The 21,822-nt window shown below is 35.3% G+C and overlaps 2 protein-coding genes across 9 annotated transcripts in view; both read left to right on the top strand.

Moving 5' to 3' along the window:
* Nucleotides 1-21,822, top strand: part of Kcc (solute carrier family 12 member kcc) — a 220,783-nt gene that overhangs the window by 184,657 nt on the left and 14,304 nt on the right. For all 8 annotated transcript variants that reach the window (XM_076906407.1, XM_076906410.1, XM_076906408.1 and 5 more), the window contains one exon: nucleotides 19,095-19,192. In XM_076906407.1, the coding sequence (XP_076762522.1) occupies nucleotides 19,095-19,192 (98 nt within the window). The remainder of the gene's footprint in view (nucleotides 1-19,094; nucleotides 19,193-21,822) is intronic.
* Nucleotides 1-21,822, top strand: part of Ca-ma2d (Ca[2+] channel Muscle-specific alpha2/delta subunit) — a 212,722-nt gene that overhangs the window by 139,938 nt on the left and 50,962 nt on the right. The window lies entirely within an intron of this gene.

The following is a 21,822-nucleotide window of genomic DNA, read 5'->3' on the forward strand; positions in this document are numbered from 1 at the left end:
CGTCGACTTGGTCCCAAGCGATTTATCGTCGTCCCAGCGAAATTGGGACACCCGGACCGACCAGGAAACGCCCGGCATTGTCAACCATTCGACTTCGAGCTCGCGACGCGCGCGCGCGCACGGACTTACAACTCTTATAATCCCCTTATTCGTAAGTCACCCTTGTTGTGGTCTCTCTTGCGAAGCGCTGGACAATTTTTCAGCCTACTTAGGCTGCGTTCTGCTTTTTCTGAACGTTCTTTCTCTTTTCTGAACGTACCTTCTTTTTTTATTTATGTGCAAGTTATTTCAAAGCTTTCTTCTTTCGTTTGTGAATTGAATTGTTTTATATGATTTTGCAGAAACGTTGATTTATATTTGTTTGGTTTCTTATGTTTTCAGAGCAAACTGATTTGTTCTGATAAATAAAGAGAACTTGATACAATTTTTCACCCTACTTAGGCTGCGTTCTGCTTTTTCTGAACGTTCCAAAGCGTTTGTAGGCTTGTACGTCGAGTTAGTGCATAGAATACTTTCTGTGTTATGTACAGAGTGTACTTTCTTTTTTTATTTAATTATGTGCAAGTTATTTCAAAGCTTCCTTCTTTCGTTTGTGAATTGAATTATGTTATATGATTTTGCAGAAAAGTTGATTTACATTTGTTTGGGTTTTTATGTTTTTAGAGCAAACTGATTTGTTCTGATAAAAGAAGAAGAGAACTTGAAACTTTTATTTTAGTTATGACTTCTTAATTTCTTTTTCTCTCTGAAACTACTCTTCTTTTACTTTATAAGATGAAGTATAATAGTATCATTTGAATTTCATAGAAGAATAAAGTGTTATACTCCTTTCTTACATTTTCAGAGTAAAGATTCCAACGCACATTCTAATAAAGAAGAAGAAAACTTGAAGTTTCCATTTTAGCTGCAATGTTCTAAATGTTTTTCTTCTTAGTTATGTACACGTTATCTTACTGCTCTTCTTTTATTTTATGAGATGAAGTAATATCACTAAATTTCACAGAACAGTAGATGAGTATTACTTTTCTTGCTTACATTTTCACAACAAACTGAAGAAGAAAGCTTAAGATGTTCTTAAACTTGATATTTCAATAGAAAGAAGACAATTCTGCACAATGTTTAATCGTTAAAACTAATTATTTTATAATTTCTCTCCTTTCACACATAGATGCACTTAAGTCACGCAAAAATTCTTTAAACCATGCATCACTGTCTCAAGTAAAAGGGACGTAAGAATACGCGAGAAGGCGATACGAAACGATCATCAGCAGCATCTTTCGAAAGCTCATTCGGGTCACGCTGGATCCAATTCGTGCCGATTCGATTTAATCGAGCATACGTATGCAATTACGCGATTGTAAAAGCAGAAGACAGCAATTACATCGACGTTGCCTCGGATTAATCTTGTACATAATTAGATCCCTACTTTCAGTTTATCGAAAATTCCATTGTACAGTATTATAATTAATATTCTTAGAAAGAAGTGTTCAGAAAGTAAGACTTAACAATATTTTAGCTGCGTATTAAACAGCAAAACGAATAACAGAATTAAATCGACTTTGTTTCGCTGACAATTCAAAAGCTCGAAATCTCTTTTTAAAGATTTAAACCTGTTACAATTATCCATTATTAGAATGAATATTTTAAGATCGATATGTTCAATGAATAATATTTAAAAATATTTTAATTGCACGTGGTAGAAGTAGTATGGTTTCAAGTTCATCAAAACGCAGTATAAAATATAAGAAAGTATTTAAAATTAATTTGATCATTCCTTACATTAATTTCAGTTTTATATCTTCTAAAACTTTCTGCAAAATTCCATCACCAAATATTTAAGTCCACAAAAAATTCTATCAACTACTACCACAATTAATAATCATAATATTCCAAAATAAAATATATAAAAATACTTAAAATCCACCACAAAACAAACTGGCGAGCAACACAGAAAAAAATCAAAAAGACTACACCTCAGATTGCACTACATAAGTGGCTATAAAAATTTAAATTCCCCGCCTAAACGATGAACCCAATATAAATTTGACTGAGAAATAAAACAGCTCCACCATCGACGGTCCCAAATCGTTCCAAACGAAATGTCCAGGAAATAAGAGATCCACGTTATCTCGTCGTGCAGCGTCCAAGCAGTCCATCTTGGAGTCTGCCAAAAAGCACAGTAACCGAATTTTCAGGAGACGGGTCATCGGCTGCTTAATTCGCAGAGCTGGCACTGGTCCTAGAGCAATCGAAATTCCGGCATTCCAGCAACCCTTCGACCATTTTTCTGCCCCGTTGTCGGTCGCGTTCCAATTGCTCGAACTCCCCTAGTCCTCCGCCATTACGCGCCGGAAGTCGTCGCTGCTGATGAACGTCCCGGCGAACGACGTCGTCGATGGCGATACTTGAATTCCTCGCAGCTTTATGGTTATTAGGAGACGCGTTCGCGCACGTACGATGTTTATTGTACCTCGAAAAGGAATGCGTTCTGAAATCGGCTGAGTACGTTTTTAAGCAGCAATCGCGCGATTGTGAATTCTCTTGTCGACAGTCGAGAGTTTAGGATTTAAAGGACGTGTAGGATTTAAAACTGCGAATTTTAACCCTTCTGATTTTAGATTGATTAGAGATGATCTTGAATTTTAGATTAGAGATGATCTTGAATTTGAGATTAGAGATGATCTTGAATTTTAGATTAGAGATGATCTTGAATTTGAGATTAGAGATGATCTTGAATTTTAGATCAGAGATGATCTTCAGTTACCATTTTTTGAGTTCCTCGCGCGTTCGCGCACGTACGATGTTTATTATATCTCGAAAAGGAATGCGTTCTGAAATCGGCTGAGTACGTTTTTAAGCAGCAATCGCGCGATTGTGAATTTTCTTGTCGACAGTCGAGAGTTTAGGATTTAAAGGACGTGTAGGATTTAAAACTGCGAATTTTAACCCTTTTGATTTTAGATTGATTAGAGATGATCTTGAATTTTAGATTAGAGATGATCTTGAATTTGAGATTAGAGATGATCTTGAATTTTAGATCAGAGATGATCTTCAGTTACCATTTTTTGAGTTCTTCGCGCGTTCGCGCACGTACGATGTTTATTACAGTTCGAAAAGGAATGCGTTCTGAAATCGGCTGAGTACGTTTTTAAGGAGCAATCGCGTGATTGTGAATTCTCTTGTCGACAGTCGAGAGTTCAGGATTTAAAGGACGTGTAGGATTCAAAAGTACGAATCTTAACTCTTTTAATCTGAGAAATGATTTTCAGGTACCATTTTTTGCAACATATTGAATGCTAAGGGTCAACTTTAGGAATTTAGTTATTTAAAAATTGTAAAATTAGTCGTTTTTTTAGTGTTTGATAGATTACTTTGATGCCATATTGGTTTGTAATGTTTCTAATGTTTTGAATTTTAAATGGAATTATTATTACGCTTTAGAGTGGTTGGAAAGTGAAGATTCAGAATATTTAAAAGGATAAAAATCAGTATAAACTTATAAACAATTGGATCTCTAATGTTAAGATTCGTATTTTCGAATCCTGCGCATCGAAAACTATCGATTGTCAAGAACAAGATCATAATTTTGCATCCTTTGAAATGAACTTTAATCCAGAAATAAATATAGCAGAATCAAAAGTTTTACTATTTAAATTTAGAAGTACTATGTGCTAAGTTATTTTCTTAATATTCCTAAAGAATAATTAACTGACAACATTCTCATAATTTTTACCTTTTCATTTTAAATTAATACATTTGTATTATTTCTTTATCAAATTCGATCCATGAATTCTCCTCCATTTGTTTTAAATATGTGTACAACATTCTCATAACTTTCATTTTGAATACATTTTCTTTCATTTTGTTACATGTTCTTTTCATTTCTTTCATTTTTCTTACATGTCCTTTTCATTTCTTTCATTTTTCTTACATGTTCTTTTCATTTCTTTCATTTTTCTTACATGTCCTTTTCATTTCTTTCATTTTTCTTACATGTTCGTTTCATTTCTTTTATGTTTGTTACATGTTCTTCTCATTTTGAATACATTTCTATTATTTTTTCATCAAATTCGATCCACGAATTCTCAATTTGTTTTAAGCAAGAATTATACAAATATATCTTTAATCTTGAATTTAAATATTATCACAAAATATTTGATTGGACGAATGGTTCTTTTTTCGTAATCATTTCGCGAACGATTTATGAACGGAAGTGTACTTAGTTAGTTAACTCGTACCTGTATTGGAAGTTCGATAATCGCGTTCAAATGCACAGCGGGGCAAGTTGGTTCCGATTGTGCAATTTCGTAACAATTTACTGGGAGAATTCGTGCCCGTACGGCCGACGCGGGGGATTCGTTAGTTGTGTTACTTCCGCGCGTGAAATTTTGCTAGTTTGTAGCTGTTACCAGAGTTGCATCTAAATGTAAATCATGAGAATGCTGAGAAATCATGAGAATGTTCTACGAAGTCGCAGCCTTGCACGCGACAAGATTATTACGATTATTAGTACATAACGTTTGCGATCTTAAAAGCATTTTAAAAGAAATAAGCATTTCGAAATATTGTCAATGTGTGTCATAAGTATCGAAATTATATTGTTGCGATTTACTAGACGCGTTCTATGTGAGATAATAATCTCTTGGTGTTCTTTTTAACGTTTAGACTTGTAGGACATTAGGAATTAAATAAGTCAAAAATTTAAATTTGTTTCTGCCGGTTCTAAATAAGGTAATAATCATTTTTCTCGTTTAAGTAAGAACTGATCTAGTCTATGCTTAATTGACTTCGTAATGACGATGATTAGTTGACTTTGTAAGGGACACTGACAAATATTTGTGTGTTCATAGTTAGAAAAAAGGGATTAATATTATAAAATACGTTTCTATTGCAAATATTAGCAATGTTCCTTAAATAATTAGTAGTTTATTTGCTTTCATTCCGTAAGTAACTGTTCTTCATCAGCTTTAAATTTTTTGTTCACTTAGAATAACTTTAATTTAAAAAAAAAAGCAGAACAGAACTGAGCGTGTCCCTGAAGAAGTTAATGAAGTACACTTTCTTCATTATCATTCTTACGAAGAACTCGAATATCAATTCACCTATAAAAATATGCAAAGAACCAAACCAATCTAAATGTCCTGCAAACCCACACTCATACATCCTTCATTTGATAAAGTAGAGTTTCAATTATTAATAAAATTACACAAGGATAAAAATAATAGAAGTAATTAGGTTCTGATAACGTCTCTTGTAGAATTCCAGCAATTCCACATTTGATAAAATTACACAAGGATAAAAATAATAGAAGTAATTAGGCTCTGATAAGATCTCTTGCAGATTTCTACCAATTCCACATTTTGAGTTTCAATTATTGATAAAATTACAGGAGGATAAAAATAGTAGAAGTAATTAGTTTCTGATAAGATCACTTGTAGAATTCTACCAATTTCACATTTTGAGTTTCAATTATTGATAAAACTACACGAGGATAAAAGTAGCAGAAGTAATTAGGTTCTGATAAGATCTCCTGTAGTATTCTACTAATTTCACATTTTGAGTTTCAATTATTGATAAAATCACAGGATAAACATAGATTACAAAATTACAAGGATAAAAATAATAGAAGTAATCAGGTTCTGGTAAGATCTCTCGAGGAATTCGTCCAATTTCACATTTCGAATTTTAATTACCAAGAAAGATAGAGGAGGATGGACATTTTAGAGGAGATTGCACCGTGTCCCGAATTTTCGTCGCATCTAGCCGAGCAAAATCAATTAAGGTGTTCGGATGATAAGACGTGCCAGTGAATTAATCGCGTTTGAAGCGAGGCTTGACGTGTTCAGCCACTTAGGGTGACTCGTCCGCCTCGCATCCAGCTGTTTACACCGACGACGCTCCCTGTTACTGCGCCCTCTACGCTTCTTAACGTAATTGCGTCCCTCGCGGTTACGCAACCAGCTACGAAGTGTCCGTCGCCCGTATTGGGGCGATATAATTCCCCTCGTGGAAACGTTTTATCGCTATTCAGCAAAAGGACTGTGCGGCTCCGCTAACTTCCTGTGACAACTGTAACTTTGCACTAACGTTAAAAGCTCCGCTGTTAATCATACTTAATAGGTGTCCAGAGTTGGAACAGTTCAGAGTACGTTTCGTATTAAGAGTTCTATGTCCCAAGAGTATGTTCCGACCGTTAGCAGTAAGATAATTGAATAATTGAGTAAAATGTTTAGAAAAGCAGGAAAATTGTCCAATCAAAGTTCTGTGTTCAGTGGACAATTGGTTATAGTTGTTCTCTAGCCATTTTCACGGTTTTTCAGAGTTGTCCTTAAGGTTCTGACTTCAAATAGCAATAGTCCCTTCTAATGTGTGTCCATGCAAAGTTAAAGCAAGTTTGGAGGTTTGGTATTGAGCAAGTGTACTGTTTAAGAATAGAAAGAGAGGGAAAAATTTTAAGTCAGAGGCTAGTTAGTGCATTTGTGCCTTAGATGCTGCAATTGCAATTTCAGTTCATCTGTCATGAATGGTTTACATTGTATACGTCTTCGTATAATGAACTTATTTTGTAGTATCACGTTTTGTATCTTCAACTTTTCAGGACTTGGGGATATTCATATCATCTGTGATGTGTGCTTAGAAAATATTTTGCAATATAAAAAACTTAATTACTTGGGATCGAAGATCATTTTCACGCGAAATGTTAGAAATAGATGAAAAATTCTGTTATGCAGAAACGAAGAAGGAAATGTGTGCTTGCGCGAGATTGTTAAGTATAATATCTCTCTAATAGCGGGTGTCACATGACAAAGTACGGTCGTCTACTAAAGTACTCTCGTGTTTGTCAATTTTAGTCTGAGAAAATAAGTTTACGGTACGTTAATTGCTATTGAGTGAAAGAGACCAAACGCTGAAGTAATTAAATTGAGTCTTGCCGCCACTTCTGGTAGTAAAGTAAATAACAAGCAGTACCTAAAATAGTTTCCATTCTATAAAAAGAAAGCAATACCTATCCCAGTGTCAATTTCAAATTTATCTATAGTAAACCACAAAAACATAGTATAATAAATGCTTTAGTAAAAAAAAAGTTTGACTTAATTTTTTTTATAATTTAACAAAGATATATATGGTTCAAGTCAAGCAAAGCATACTATAGTGTCCAAATATTATTGTGACTCACTGTGTTTTTCAAACGTTTCTAATTGTACGTACAACCATAACAGTAAACCACAAAAACATCATACATAATAAATGCTTTACTAAAAAAAGAAGGTTTGACTTAATTTCTTTCATAATTTAACAAAGATATAGATGGTTCAAGTCAAGCATACTATAGTGTTTGAATATTTTTATGACTCACTGTGTGTTTTAAACGTTTCTAATTGTACAACCAGGGTCAACTTTGGGAATTTAGTTGTTTAAAAATTGTAAACTTGGTCGTTTTTTTAGTGTTTGGTAGATTACTTCGATGCCATATTGTTTGCAATGTTTCCAATGTTTTGAATTTCAAATGGAATTATTATTATGCTTTTCGGTGATCGAAAAGTGAAGATTTAGAATATTTGAAAGGATAAAAATCAATATAAAAGGCGTCAAAGTAAATGCATCGAAAACAATGTAATTTTTAAAGAACCTTTTTAAGATCATAATTTTGCATCCCTTGAAATGAACTTTAATCTTGAAATAAATATAGCACAATCAAAAGTTGTACTATTTAAATTTAGAACTATTATGTGTTGATAAATTTCAAACTTATCTACAGTAAACCACAAAAACATCATACATAATAAATCCTTTACTAAAAAAAGAAGGTTTAACTTGATTTCTTCCATGATTTAACAAAAGTATAGATGGTTCAAGTCAAGCATACTATAGTGTCCAAATACTATTGTGTCTCACTGTGTGTTTTAAACGTTTCTAATTGTACGTACAACCATAAAACACCCCAACAGATTCACTTCTTCGTCCCACGGGTTACCACGCGACAACCAGCCGTGGGTTTACGCGCGCGACACCCACCACGATAAACAGATAACGAGCTTGACACGTTACGCTCGTGTTTGACCTGTAAAACCTCTCGTGAGTGTCAGAGAACATTACAGGAGTCAGGATAAACCCTTTCGCTGGCCAGGACGAAATATCTTGCGACCACTGGTGTCATTAATGCTGTTCCACAGGCGAGATATCTCGCGTCAGAATTTCGCTTGCACGACACCGCAGCCGAGATATCTCACGTCGACGTTTACGCGACGCTACGTCATTGCTGCAGGTTACGTGCTGCCCAAATGTTGCCTCAGTGGAAATGTCGCCTGCGGAAGCCACGAACGAAATATTTTCTGGTCAGTATTCGATGAGCAAATTCGTTTTATAAGGAATATGGTACGTTAGTTATTGAAATAAGTAAGCTGCGATTTCTGTACTCTATTTCAATGCTACTTGGAAGCTTGATTAATTTGAATTAGAATTAAAGTAACGAAGACAAATCAACCTACAAACGTTTTCATGTTATATTAATGCATTGATAAAGATACTATGCAGATTATACAAAAGAATCTCTTCTGTTTTGTTTATTTTCATTGTTAGAAAATTCGATGTACGTATTACTCTTTTTTCTTTTTGAACAGTTGTGATTTCTAAAAAAAGGCTGGAAGTTGTACGTGTGTACTAATGTCTCTGAAAAGGTTGAAGTGAAGAAATTAAGACAAATCAACGTACAAACGTTTTCATGTTATACCAATGCATTGAGAAAGATACTATGCAGATTATGCAAAAGAATCTCTTCTCTTTTGTTTATTTTCATTGTTAAGAAATTCGATATATGTATTAATCTTTTTTCTCTTTGAACAATTGTCATTTCTAAAAGAAAGCTGGAAGTTGTACGCATGCACTAATGTCTCTGAAAAGGTTGAAGTGAAGAAATTAAGACAAATCAACGTACAAACGTTGTCATGTTATACCAATGCATTGAGAAAGATACTATGCAGATTATGCAAAAGAATCTCTTCTCTTTTGTTTATTTTCATTGTTAAGAAATTCGATATATGTATTAATCTTTTTTCTCTTTGAACAATTGTGATTTCTAAAAGAAAGCTGGAAGTTGTACGTATGCACCAATGTCTCTGAAAAGGTTGAAGTGAAGAAATTACATAATTATTCCCCTACTCGATTGGAAATGAAATATAAACAGAAATTGACAGTAACTCGAGCTCCCATTGAAACAGTGGGTATTAATGCATCCAGTTCTTGTGGATACACAGAGTACATCGTTATGTAAATAACGATCGATGCAACGTACCCTGGTAAATTGGCCAGAATTAATAATAAACATTGACCGCGACAATCCTGAACGCAACGTATCCACTTCGACTCCCGTGTTCTAATTAATTTGCTCACGTATTTGCTTGCGCGCGTTTACCCGCGCTCGACACTGCGATACTCGCAGTACCCGCGTACTTACTCGAATACTTTTGCGCGTCACTTACAAACCATGTTTGCAATTGATTCATTAGAAAAATATGGTTGAATTATTTTCGACAAGCAAAGAGAAACAAAAAAGAAAAATTATGGGTGAAGTTGAAGTATGTAACTATGGTTATTGAGATATTTTAAACTAAATTGATCGCAAAGCCGCAATTACATTACCGTAATTTATATTTTAAACTAAAGATCGTAACCATGCACGCTTTTGTAGTAATGCAAGACAGTGAGACCACTCGTCTGGCAATACTGCGCCATTTTCATCTGGTTAATTTATATTAAATTATCTTGTTAATTATTAGGTTTAGGATTATCATATATTTATACTTTTTTACTTAAGATTTGGTACTTTTTCCATTTACGGAACAAAAATATACTTGTTCATTTGAAAAAGAGGAAGTTGGCCTTAAAATTTCGATAAGTACTCTGTATGCAACTAAAGTTAAGGCATAGTCATATTTTTATTTTAGAGATATGCAACTTTTATGCTTAACAATTTTTTATTAAATGCGTAGGTTGAAAGTTGTGTGCAAATTACATGATTCACTTTGTGGGACAGTAGACTTCTTTTCCCTCTTCTTTTCGTTATGAAATTGTGTCTTTTTAACTTTTCATACTTTTATATTTCTTCTGTTTTCTATGAAAAATTCCTTTCTCTCTTCTTTTCTGAGCTGCAGTGTCCATCTCAATTCTTCTTCATTTCTTTTATTCCACAGAAAGTCTTTGCATTAACTTTCTACGTTCCCTTTAAATTCCACATCAATCTGCATCGTCTCCTCTTCTCTCTTTGCGCAAATGTCTTCTTATCTTCCACATCTTCTATATTTTTTTCTATTAAAATTGATTCCAGTATTTCATTTTTTTACGCTTTCTCATCCTATTTTCCTAGTTGTTTCAATCTAAAATTGCTCTTATTCTTACTATCATCTTTCATGTCTCGCGCCAGACACTATTCTTCTCTAAAACAGAGTCAAACGATTAAAATGCTGCGACTAGCGACTGGTCAGAGTTGCGATGGAGATCGATTCGAAGGTTGCAGTTTCTATTTATACCGCAGAGAATGGTCACAAAGCGGAAGCATCGAACAATACAGAAGCCACGGTTGATTCCCTCGAAATTGAAAGATCCCATTGAACCTCAGCATCCAAGTCACGGTTACGCTGCGCCCTGCCAACTTGAAGCGCACCTGACGAGCGAAGTAACTGAATTTCCCTCCAACCGCTAACTCCAATTAATCGAGCAACCTCTGCCAGCCTCGAAACTCGACTCAATCTCGCCTCGAGTCGAAGTTACAGGATAACGCACAATCGTCGCGCAGAGATACGCAAATGACTTGGAAAAGTGCGCGCACAATGGCTGGTCGGTTGAAAAGCATCGATAAAACGGGGTACAAAGACGGCCACGAGGAAGCTTGACCGATAGACGAATGCGGATGCTAATCGTAAATGGCGGAGAGTCGGAAGGGCATTATATAGAACAGCATTGGTTGCGGCTGTAACCGGGTTCTTCGATGCACTTCGTCATGCGCCCCTCTGCCCTGTTTAGAATTGAAGAAACTCTGGGGATTAAAGTAGCCGAATCAGCACTGGCCTTTTCCCTTGAAACGCGACAGTTAGTCTCCTTTATTCTATTTTTGGTATAAAAATAGAACAGAATATACTGCATAGAGAATTTTAGGATTTCACTGATTTTGTAGAAAGTAAATCTTAATGTATATTTAAGTGGATGAAAGTTGGTAGAAGAAGTGAGAGAAAAATGCGAACCATTTTTGTAATTTTCTCAATGAAATTCTCGTAGACATAACGTTAATTGACGTGGTCGCAAATCTTTGAAAAAAAAAACCTAAAAAAGGAATCCCAAAGTGAAACTTTTGACTCGTTATTTTTTCATTTTCAATCTTCAATTTGTTCAAATTTTATATTCTAAATGCCTCTTATATCCTTTATTCTACTTTTAGTACAAAAATAAAACAGAATATATCACATAGAGAATTTTAATATCTCACTGTCTTTGAAGAAAGTAAATCTTGATATATATTTAAGAGGATGAAAGTTGGTAGAAGAAGTGAGAGAAAAATGCGAACGATTTTTGTGATTTTCCCAATGGAATGCTCATAGATATAATATTAATTGATGTGGTCGCGAATATTTGAAAAAAAGTTAAAAAAGGCATCCCAAAGTGAAACTTTTGACTCGTTATTTTTTCCATTTTCAATCTTCAATCTGTTCAAATTTTATATTCTTAAGGCTCTTATATCCTTTATTCTACCTTTGGTATAAAAATAGAACAAAATATATTGCATAGAGAGTTTTAGGATTTCACTGTTTTTGAAGAAAATAAATCTTGATATATATTTAAGTGGATGAAAGTCAGTAGAAAAGATGAAAGAAAAATTCGAACGATTTTTGTAATTTTCCTATAAAATTCTCGTAGACATGACATTAATTGACGTGGTCGCGAATCTTTGAAAAAAAAGCTAAAAAAGTCACTACCAAAGTGAAACATTTGACTCGTTATTTCTATCATTTTCAATCTTCAATCTGTTCAAATCTTATATTCTAAATGCCTCCTATATTCTGGGTTTCTATCCTAGAATAAACTCTTGGACGTCTTACAAATCTGCAAGCAAAAGTTCTATGCAAATAGTCTGTCTCTCCATTGAAAAATTGAACGTCTGCATACTCCCTGTTGGAGATCACAGAAGGAACAGTCACCCATCAGTCACTCAATCTTAATGATTTATTATACCATAGCTCAACAGAACAATATATCACACACACAAATGGAAATCTAAATCCAGACAGAACAGCAATCGCATCCATGTTGCAACTTGACGTACCCAATATCCCAACAAGCGGACAGAGAAAACGCAGCCTCGCGAATCCACAAACGAGACAAATCAGCAAGTTAATATCGATCGTCCCAGTTTTTAATTTGTCCCGACTCTTATTGTTACTCGAGCAAAGTAACCAGCCTCGAACATCAAACCACCCCTTCTGTCTCTCGCTACCCCTAATTGCCGCGGACGTTCGAGGTCTCTCCTTAAAAATCTCATTATCGTGCTGGTCGAAGGGTCCTCGTGGGAACCAGCTCGCGGTTCAGTTCGTTTTAAAGAACGCAAATGTAACTGGTCGACCAGCAGAGACAGAATCGAACAGTTCGTTCGTTCTCCTCGGACGATGGTCCCTTTTCCAACTTCCGTTCGCCGCTCGACGCTCCGCTGCCATTCTCTGGCGTAACTTTTCCCGTTTCCCAACAACTTTTTACACGGCTAACAAATAGGGGTGTGTTTCCCTCTGGTGAGCTTCCTTCCGCGCGAGAGGAAGTTCCGAATTTGCTTTGCGTTGGGATCGATAGCGTTCCGGTTGATCGGGCGAGAATTCCGTTCCACGGCTTCTTCTTCTTCGTGGGAACGTTGTTTCTATGGGGACGCGAGCGTCCTTCGTGGTTCCTCAGCGAGGATCAAAGGAATTCTCTACTATTCCAGGAGAGAAAAATAAGCTGCATCCTTGGATTACTTCGTTTCAACTGGGTCTTTTTGAAGATCAGTGTATCATCTCTGTTTTACATTTTTTTTATTTATTTGTATGGTGAGTGTAATTTGATGTTTTCTTTGCAAGAAAGTGATTAGTTGAATGATGTACAATGTTTTGGTAGATGGGAACGTAGCTTCTTTGGGGACGCGAGCGTCCTTCGTGGTTCCTCAGCGAGGATCAAAGGAATTCTGTACTATTCCAGGAGAGAAAAATAAGCTGCATCCTTGGATTACTCCGTTTCAGCTGGGTCTTTTTGAAGATCAGTGTATCTCTGTTTTACATTTTTTTTATTTATTTGTATGATGAATGTAATTTGCAGTTTTTTTTTTTAGGAAAGTGATTAGTTGAATGATGTACAATGTTTTGATGGATGAGAGAATTTTTGAATTCGCATACGACCATCGATTGGTCTAGTAATGATGGAAATCGTCACAGTGGATTGTGATGAGTTTAATCAGGCACAAACTGTTACTTAATAATGAATGCTTGGATAACTATATATATATTCATTTTATATAATGGAGGCTTATTAATTATTTCATTCGGATATGCAATTAAAAGACAATTGATTATGCTACTTCGGTACGATCATTTATACTGCGTACATTTATCTGTTTATAAAGAATATGGTTCATTGAATTTAATTTTGAGATAATCTGCTTTATAAAATTTAAATGGCTGCAGTATAAATGCAAATATGCTTATAATTGTGTATATATACACACATAATTAATAATAAAATTTATACGTATAATTGATATGTACATAAATCTTATTATTAATTTAATCATTATATAAAATCATATATTAGGTAAATATAAAATAAGTATGCCCTTGATGTCTTCGATTAGATTCAAGTCGAAAGAATTACCTGGTCACTAAACAATATACAATAAACTAACAGTAAACTAAACTATTTTAATAAATACGAACATTTCAATTTGTCTAGAAACAAAATTATTAGGAACAAAATGATTGAAAATCGTGAGCAGTCATAATTAACAACCAGAGATTATAAAACACAACAAGTAATAATCCTGTCAAAATCATGAGTAGTCATAATTAAGTCACTAACAATATACAATAAACTAACAGTAAACTAAATTATTTTAATAAACATGAACATTTCAATTTGTCTAGAAACAAAATTACTAGGAACAAAATCTAGGAATAAAATTATTGAAAATCGTGAGCAGTCATAATTAACAACCAGAGACTATAAAATACAACAAATAACAATCCTGTAAAAATCGTGAGCAGTCATAATTAAGTCACTAACAATATACAATAAACTAACAGTAAACTAAACTATTTTAATAAATACGAACATTTCAATTTGTCTAGAAACAAAATTATTAGGAACAAAATGATTGAAAATCGTGAGCAGTCATAATTAACAACCAGAGATTATAAAACACAACAAGTAATAATCCTGTCAAAATCATGAGTAGTCATAATTAAGTCACTAACAATATACAATAAACTAACAGTAAACTAAATTATTTTAATAAACATGAACATTTCAATTTGTCTAGAAACAAAATTACTAGGAACAAAATCTAGGAATAAAATTATTGAAAATCGTGAGCAGTCATAATTAACAACCAGAGACTATAAAATACAACAAATAACAATCCTGTAAAAATCGTGAGCAGTCATAATTAAGTCACTAACAATATACAATAAACTAACAGTAAACTAAACTATTTTAATAAATATGAACATTTCAATTTGTCTAGAGACAAAATTACTAGGAACAAAATTATTGAAAATCGTGAGCAGTCATAATTAACAACCAGAGATTATAAAACACAACAAGTAACAATCCTGTAAAAATCGTGAGCAGTCGTAATTAACAAGCAGAGACAATAAAACACAACAAGTAACAAGCGATACTGACAAATAAATCCGTATAACAATGACAATACTTGAAGTGCAAACTAAAAATTGCCAGGAAATCAAGAAAAATACGTGACAGGAACCAACGACAACCTTTCTAATCGGGAAACTCAGTCAAAGGACACCAGACTCGTCGTCCCAATTTTCCGCAGTTCCCCTCGGCCCCCTCGTCGCTCAGTTCGACGGCGACGAAGCGCGAACCAGCCAACCAGGTCGAAACAATCGTTTGAAATATCCACGGGGACGTCAGACGGGCGAACGCCGAGCGGAATGCGGCGGGTTGGATTGAAACGTGCTCGCACGTAATTCTTTATCGCGAGGGGGGTTGAGACACGGTGGCCACGGAAGTGGCGGGCGTCGATTCGACGTCGCGACACGTCGGGACGCCTCTGTGGACCTCGTCCCCGCTGCGCTCGATCGATTCGACGTATCAATCCCGGACGCGGCAATTTTTGCGTGCCACCCCATCGCGCGTAATGAATTCCCATCCGACCTCCATTTTCGAGCGGTTCCGTTCACCGATCCAGATCGATCGCAGCTTCCCCAGGCTTCGAATCGTGCTACGAACACGTATGACCATGCGAAGATAAATTCTCTGTTGGTCGAATGAATTTTTAAATTGGAAGTTTCAGTGAGTCTGGGAGGGTGGCTGATACGTTGACTCGTACTACTTGCGTTTCTTACATCTCTGTTGAAAAGGTGGGGAATTTGAGGGTGTGGATTTGAGGTAGACGTTTGTAATTACTTGGAGAGTAGTAATAAGTCATTTGAGCTTGATGGGTTCAGTTACTTAGGGTAACTCGTGATACGTTTACTTGGACTACTTGCGTTTCTTACATTTCTGTTGGAAAAGTAAAGAATTAGTGGGTGTGAAATTGAGATTGATATGTATAATTGCTTGGAGAGTAGTAATAAGTCATTTGAGTAGTCAGTTTGGCGGGTTCGGTCATTAGGGTGACTCGTGATACGTTGACTCGTACGTTTCTTACATTTCTGTTGGAAAGGTGAAAAATTTGAGAGTGTGGATTTAAAGTAGATGTGTGGAATTACTTGGAGAGTAGTAATAGGTCATTTGAGTAGTCAGCTTGACGAATTCAGCTATAATACTTAGAGTGATTCGTAATACGTTGACTCGTACTACTTGCGTTTCATACATTTCTGTTGGTACAGTGAGAAATTTTAGTGTAGATTTGAGGTGGACGTCTGCAATCACTTGGAGAGTAGTAATAAATCGTTTGAGTTGTCAGGAATTATTCTTTGATCATTGTATTACAATGTATTGCATATTATCGACTTAAAGCTTGACTTGTACTACTAGCAGTCTGCACTTAGTCTTCTACTTGAAATTAAATGATGTATTCGTTATGTTTAGATCAATCTTTTGCTATGAATGAATGCATATAAGATGTATCTATATATGGAGAATGTACACACAAAATTTTTATAGAACTGAATAATTGATAACGAATATTTATAAACCTTAACAATAAGAATTTCAGGATTACTTCAATGAAGTCTTAAATTGTATAGATTATATTGTAGAGTTTGCTCGATTCATTGTATGGTATAGTAAGAAGTCGTGTTATACATGACGCAACAACAGAAACAAAACAAAATGGCAGCTTTACTGAAAATGGGGCAAATATACTTATATATTGATTCTATGGACTGTATAACTTTTAATTTGTATATTTTCACTACTAATTACTTGATTCAGTTATAATTTGGTCTGAATACTCTTTATACATGTATGCATTTGTGGTGGAATATTTAGTGAAAAATTACAGATGTATCGGATAGTTTCAGCGAATATCTTATAATAACAAGAGTACAAATGCTCATACCAATTACTTGTATCATTTCTTGTACCTAGAAAATGTTATCCATGAAGAAATTTACATATTATTATACTCAAATCATAGCTAAACACAAATAATTTATATTACAACAATTTTTATTCGTTCTTAAATTAGAATGTTGAAATAGAGCTAATTAATACCAGAAGATAGTAAGAAATCTTCACTAAATCTCCATATTACTGCTAAAAGGAGGGAAAGCCTCGTATTTTATTAATAACCAGATCCTTTATTTCCTAATTCTTACGTTCGAGGCAACGTTCCATAAAATAGCCGTGCTATAGAATTGCAAATTCTTCGAGAGAAGCACAAGATCATCACACTTTGCATTTATCCAATTACCTTTTCCTGCAGCTTTCTTCTCGCTATGAGCGAAAATCGAGTCCCCTTAAAACCAAAGCTTACATTAACCTCACAAAATGGTGGCATTCCTTTAATATTTCACGAACATTCTCCATTTTCCACCAATACACTGTATCATGCACTCAGTGTAATAAAAACAATTCTGAATCTTACAATTCGCATGATTCAACGGTTCCATAACTTCATTTGTCATCGCCAAAGCGTGCTGCAACGGATACATATCGCGAAAAATGGATATCTCCTGTTCCTCCCTGTTGTCGCGCGCAGAATTCCATCTAGAAAATACGGAGGCGACATTGGAATAAGTAAAATACCGGAACAAAGTGTATCTCGCGATATTATTCCATAGCAGCCATTTTATTATCGAAGACGCGGCTGAAAGAGGCGAACGCGGATAAATTTCGCATGGATGAGCACCGGAAATGCATACGAGCGACGCGTATCGTTGTATCCGAGAATAACGTCGGGTCGAACGAGTCTGAACGATGCCTCGCGGAAGCGTTACGTGGCAGCGTATCCGTTCTGCATTATCGCGCGATTGCCTTGTCTACGGTGTCGTAACGCGAGGAACGTTTTACCGTCGAGAACTGGAGATAAGAATGCTGGAAAAGTCTTTGTTACTTTGGGATCCCAGAAGCGGTTTATACGTCGTGGGAATACAGATATCTCGGTTCAACTCACCCACTGTACGGACTTAAATTCCTCTTGCTCCATCGGACGTATCCTTCGCGCGCCTTGCGTTTAGCATTGTTCGTGTTCTTTCGTTTTTCTGGGTAGATTTCGATTCTTATTCGAGTTGTTGTGTTCTACGTGGTGGGTTCTGAAGTGTTTACGTTTTAAAATTGTTTTATTGCTAATGTAATTGAAATTGAGCTAAAGTTTATCATTTTGTGTAAATCCTTGCGTTTAGCATTGCCGTTTAGCCTTGCATTTAGCATTGTTCCTGTTCTTTCGTTTTTCTGGGTAGATTTCGATTCTTATTCGAGTTGTGTGGTGGGTTCTGAAGTGTTTACGTTTTAAAATTTTTTTATTGCTAATGTAATTGAAATTGAGCTAAAGTTTATCATTTTGGGTAACTCTTTAGTTTCTGATTAATTGTTTTATGGGAAATTGTGGAGGTGTGCTTTTTATTCCTTTTGCTTCGTGTAATATATTATTTATATAAAATATACTAAAATCTGTATTCGACTTGAAGAGAGTTCTTGGAACTCTTAAATATAATTATTTATTAAATATCGCGAACAAATTTAATTGTTCTATCATTTTACGTCTAACCACGACATATAATGTTACATAAAACTATAATTTGTTTTCAAAAGAGAAGTTTTTTAAAGCGTTCGATATTTCTCCAATTTGTTACCATTGAAAATTGAACAGTCGAATTGAACCTAAAAAAATTGAAGGTGCGTGCGAGTTAACCGGATGTTGCGGTATAACGACTGACCAGCGACTCGTTAGCCGGCTGCCAATCGTTTCGCGGCATTGGAAGAGGAACTCGATCGAACTGCAATCTCTGCTTGCGGCGGTACGTTCGAAAGAAACACAAAAAAAAACGGACGAGAAGAGAGACAGAGAAAGAGAGAGGGGAAAAAAAAGGGAAGAAACGTATCGCGGTGGAAAAGCCAATCCCGAGTTACAAACAAACCAGAATCTATCAGCGTGCTTCCCTCTCGACGTCTATTAAAACTTTTTAACTAAACCGTTCCCGCTTCCGTCCTCGTATTTCTATTAAAACTTCGCCCGTCCTTCTATTCGAGCAGATATTCAAATCAATAGAGAAACAAACTTCGCGCCGCGTCTACGTCTTCGCTTCGATTTCAATCGACGTTTTTATCGTTCGAGCGAGATCATTCTCAGACGAAGTCGATATTTTATTTGCTCGCGACGATGGATCAGCATCGCGAGAAACGGAGAAGAAGGAGAAGAAGGTTCTTTTATTAACGAACGTCTTTTTTCATGATTCCAGGCGATGGCGGCGGCGCCGGCGGAGATGGCCACTCGATGGTGGGCGGTGGCAATTCCGAGAAGAAAGTCGAGTACGAGACAAATCTCTTCCTCTATAATGTGAGTAAACAATAAGCGTACGCATCTCTCTCTCTCGTGTCGATTCTATCGGTTGTTCATATTATTGGTTGCATCGAATTCTTATTAGTTCGATCATTTTGTGAGAAATTTAAAGGGTTTATGTGCTAAGTTTGTTAATGTACGAAGAAACGTTTGAATTTTATGCAGAACTGAAATTGTTCTCGTATCAATTTTAATTTGTTGTGGGACGATATTAAAAGCACGGATCGTGGAATTGAATAATCTTTAAGCTACGAACTCAATATTACAATTGATAAAAGTGTTAGAAACAAAATGCATTACGCGTTTGTGCTATAACATTTTTTTATATTCTGAACAATAATCAATTTTCGTTGCTACTCGATTCCTTCGCTTTTTATTAAAGAAGATGTGCTGCGAAAGACGTAAACAATGCAATAGTAAATTCTAACAAAATGTAATATTAATATAAAAAAAATATATGAAGGTAAATATTTTTGGAATCATAGAAGTAAGAGGAAAATTCGTTGACCTGTTCGAAGACATCAAGACACATATGTAAATTTCTAATTTCTTCTAAAAAAGAAAAACTAACACTACAAATCATGTTTTTAAATTGAAGCAATCATTAAAACTGAATATATTCTGCATACTTATTATACTATTTTATTTAATAATCAAAACAAACCCCGAATAATTTATTCTAAAATTCGAACGATGTCAAACAAATTACGCGAACGAAACACACTGAATTTAAATAGTTATAGCAAAGAAATTTACTTAAAAAAAGTTTCTTTTTCGCCACCATGATTCAGCAAAAATTCAACATTTCACATCGACGAAAAAGCGATTTATATCGTTGAAACATCCTGCGCGCCTTTAATCGCTAGGAAGAACATTTCGGTGTGAATTTATAGCAAATAAATTTACTTAAAAAGAGTCTCTTTTTCGCCACCATGATTCAGCAAAAATTCAACATTTCACATCGACAAAGAAGCGATTTATATCGCTGAAACATCCTGCGCGCCTCTGAAGGGAGTGGCGACGCTAGGAATCGCTAGAAGGAACCTTTTCACAGGGGTGAATTTATAAATCGAGCTTCACCAGTTGTTTGTTATATAGCAAAGAAATTTGCTTTAAAAAAGTTTCTTTTTCGCCACCATCATTCAGCAGATATTCAACATTTCACATCGACGTAAAAGCGATTTATATCGCTGAAACATCCTGCGCGCCTTTAATCGCTAGGAAGAACATTTCGGTGTGAATTTATAGCAAATAAATTTACTTAAAAAGAGTCTCTTTTTCGCCACCATGATTCAGCAAAAATTCAACATTTCACATCGACAAAGAAGCGATTTATACCGCTGAAACATCCTGCGCACCTCTGAAGAGGGTGGCGACACTAGAAATCGCTAGGAGGAACCTTTTCACGGGGGTGAATTTATAAATCGAGCTTCACCAGTTGTTTGTTATATAGCAAAGAAATTTGCTTTAAAAAAGTTTCTTTTTCGCCATCATGATTCAGCAGATATTGAACATTTCACATCGACGAAAAAATGATTTATCTCGCTGTAAGATCCTGCGCACCTCTGAAGGGGGTGGCAACGCCAGAAATCGCTAGGAGGAACCTTTTCGCGGTGGTGAATTTATAAATCAAGCTCCACCAGTTGGATAACAGCGGCGAAAGTTGGACGGATAAGAAAACTGGGCCGGCGGAGGCTCCCTTTTCCGAATGAAGTGTCCTTCATTAAAACGCGAAAGAGAAAGATGCCGAGGGAGAGAGAGACAGGGCTGGATTCGCTCGAGTGTGCAATTCGCTTAATTGTCGTTCAACGAACAAGCAACCCGCGGAATGGATTCCACCGCGGTTGTGCGTCTCTTTTTGTTGTTCGAAACATTGTCCTTCGTCTGCGGTTTTTCTCGCTTTTGTTCCGCTCTCCCTCTGACGAGGCCCCTTTCCCTCCGAGTGTCTCTCGTTCTTTTTTTTTTTTCTTTCTTCTCTCTATCGTAATCGTTCCTCTCTCCCACTGAGCGGTTTGGATTGTCTTTGGGTTTCTTACTAAATTGTCTTAACTTCGTCGTTTACCCTCCAACGGACCAAGAGTCGAGGATACTTTCGTTTGTTGTTCTTTAATTGTGGTTCGAATTGTTACTTTGTGGATAGGATTAATTCGAATAATTCATGATGTTCGTAACGATGGTATTTCTGTGTATTGACCTGTGTCACTAGTTTCATTTTTCATAAAAGTATAAGGTGAAGGTAAATAGTTTCAGAACACTAAAAGTAAGGATTGTTTGATTTATTATCTTCTTATAGCAGTTTAAATGATTATTTTGCGCAAAGAATTAATAATAATACTGGTAATATACCAAACAGTACTTCTACGTTCTTATATATTGACTTACATCACTAGTTCAAGTTGTAAGAGCATAAAATCAAGAAAAATAGTTTCAATAAATTCAAAGCATAATTCTTTTATTTATTATCCCACGACAATAGTAGAAATGATTATTTAGTAAGGAAAATTAATAATAATAACAATGTAAAATACTATGACTCCTAAACTTTCATATATAGATACATATTACTACTTCAAGTTATTACAGAAAAATAAAATGAAGTCTGTAATTTGCAATACACTTAAAAGTTA

The sequence above is a fragment of the Xylocopa sonorina genome, chromosome 13, assembly GCF_050948175.1.
Source record: "Xylocopa sonorina isolate GNS202 chromosome 13, iyXylSono1_principal, whole genome shotgun sequence".
Lineage (NCBI taxonomy): Eukaryota > Metazoa > Arthropoda > Insecta > Hymenoptera > Apidae > Xylocopa > Xylocopa sonorina.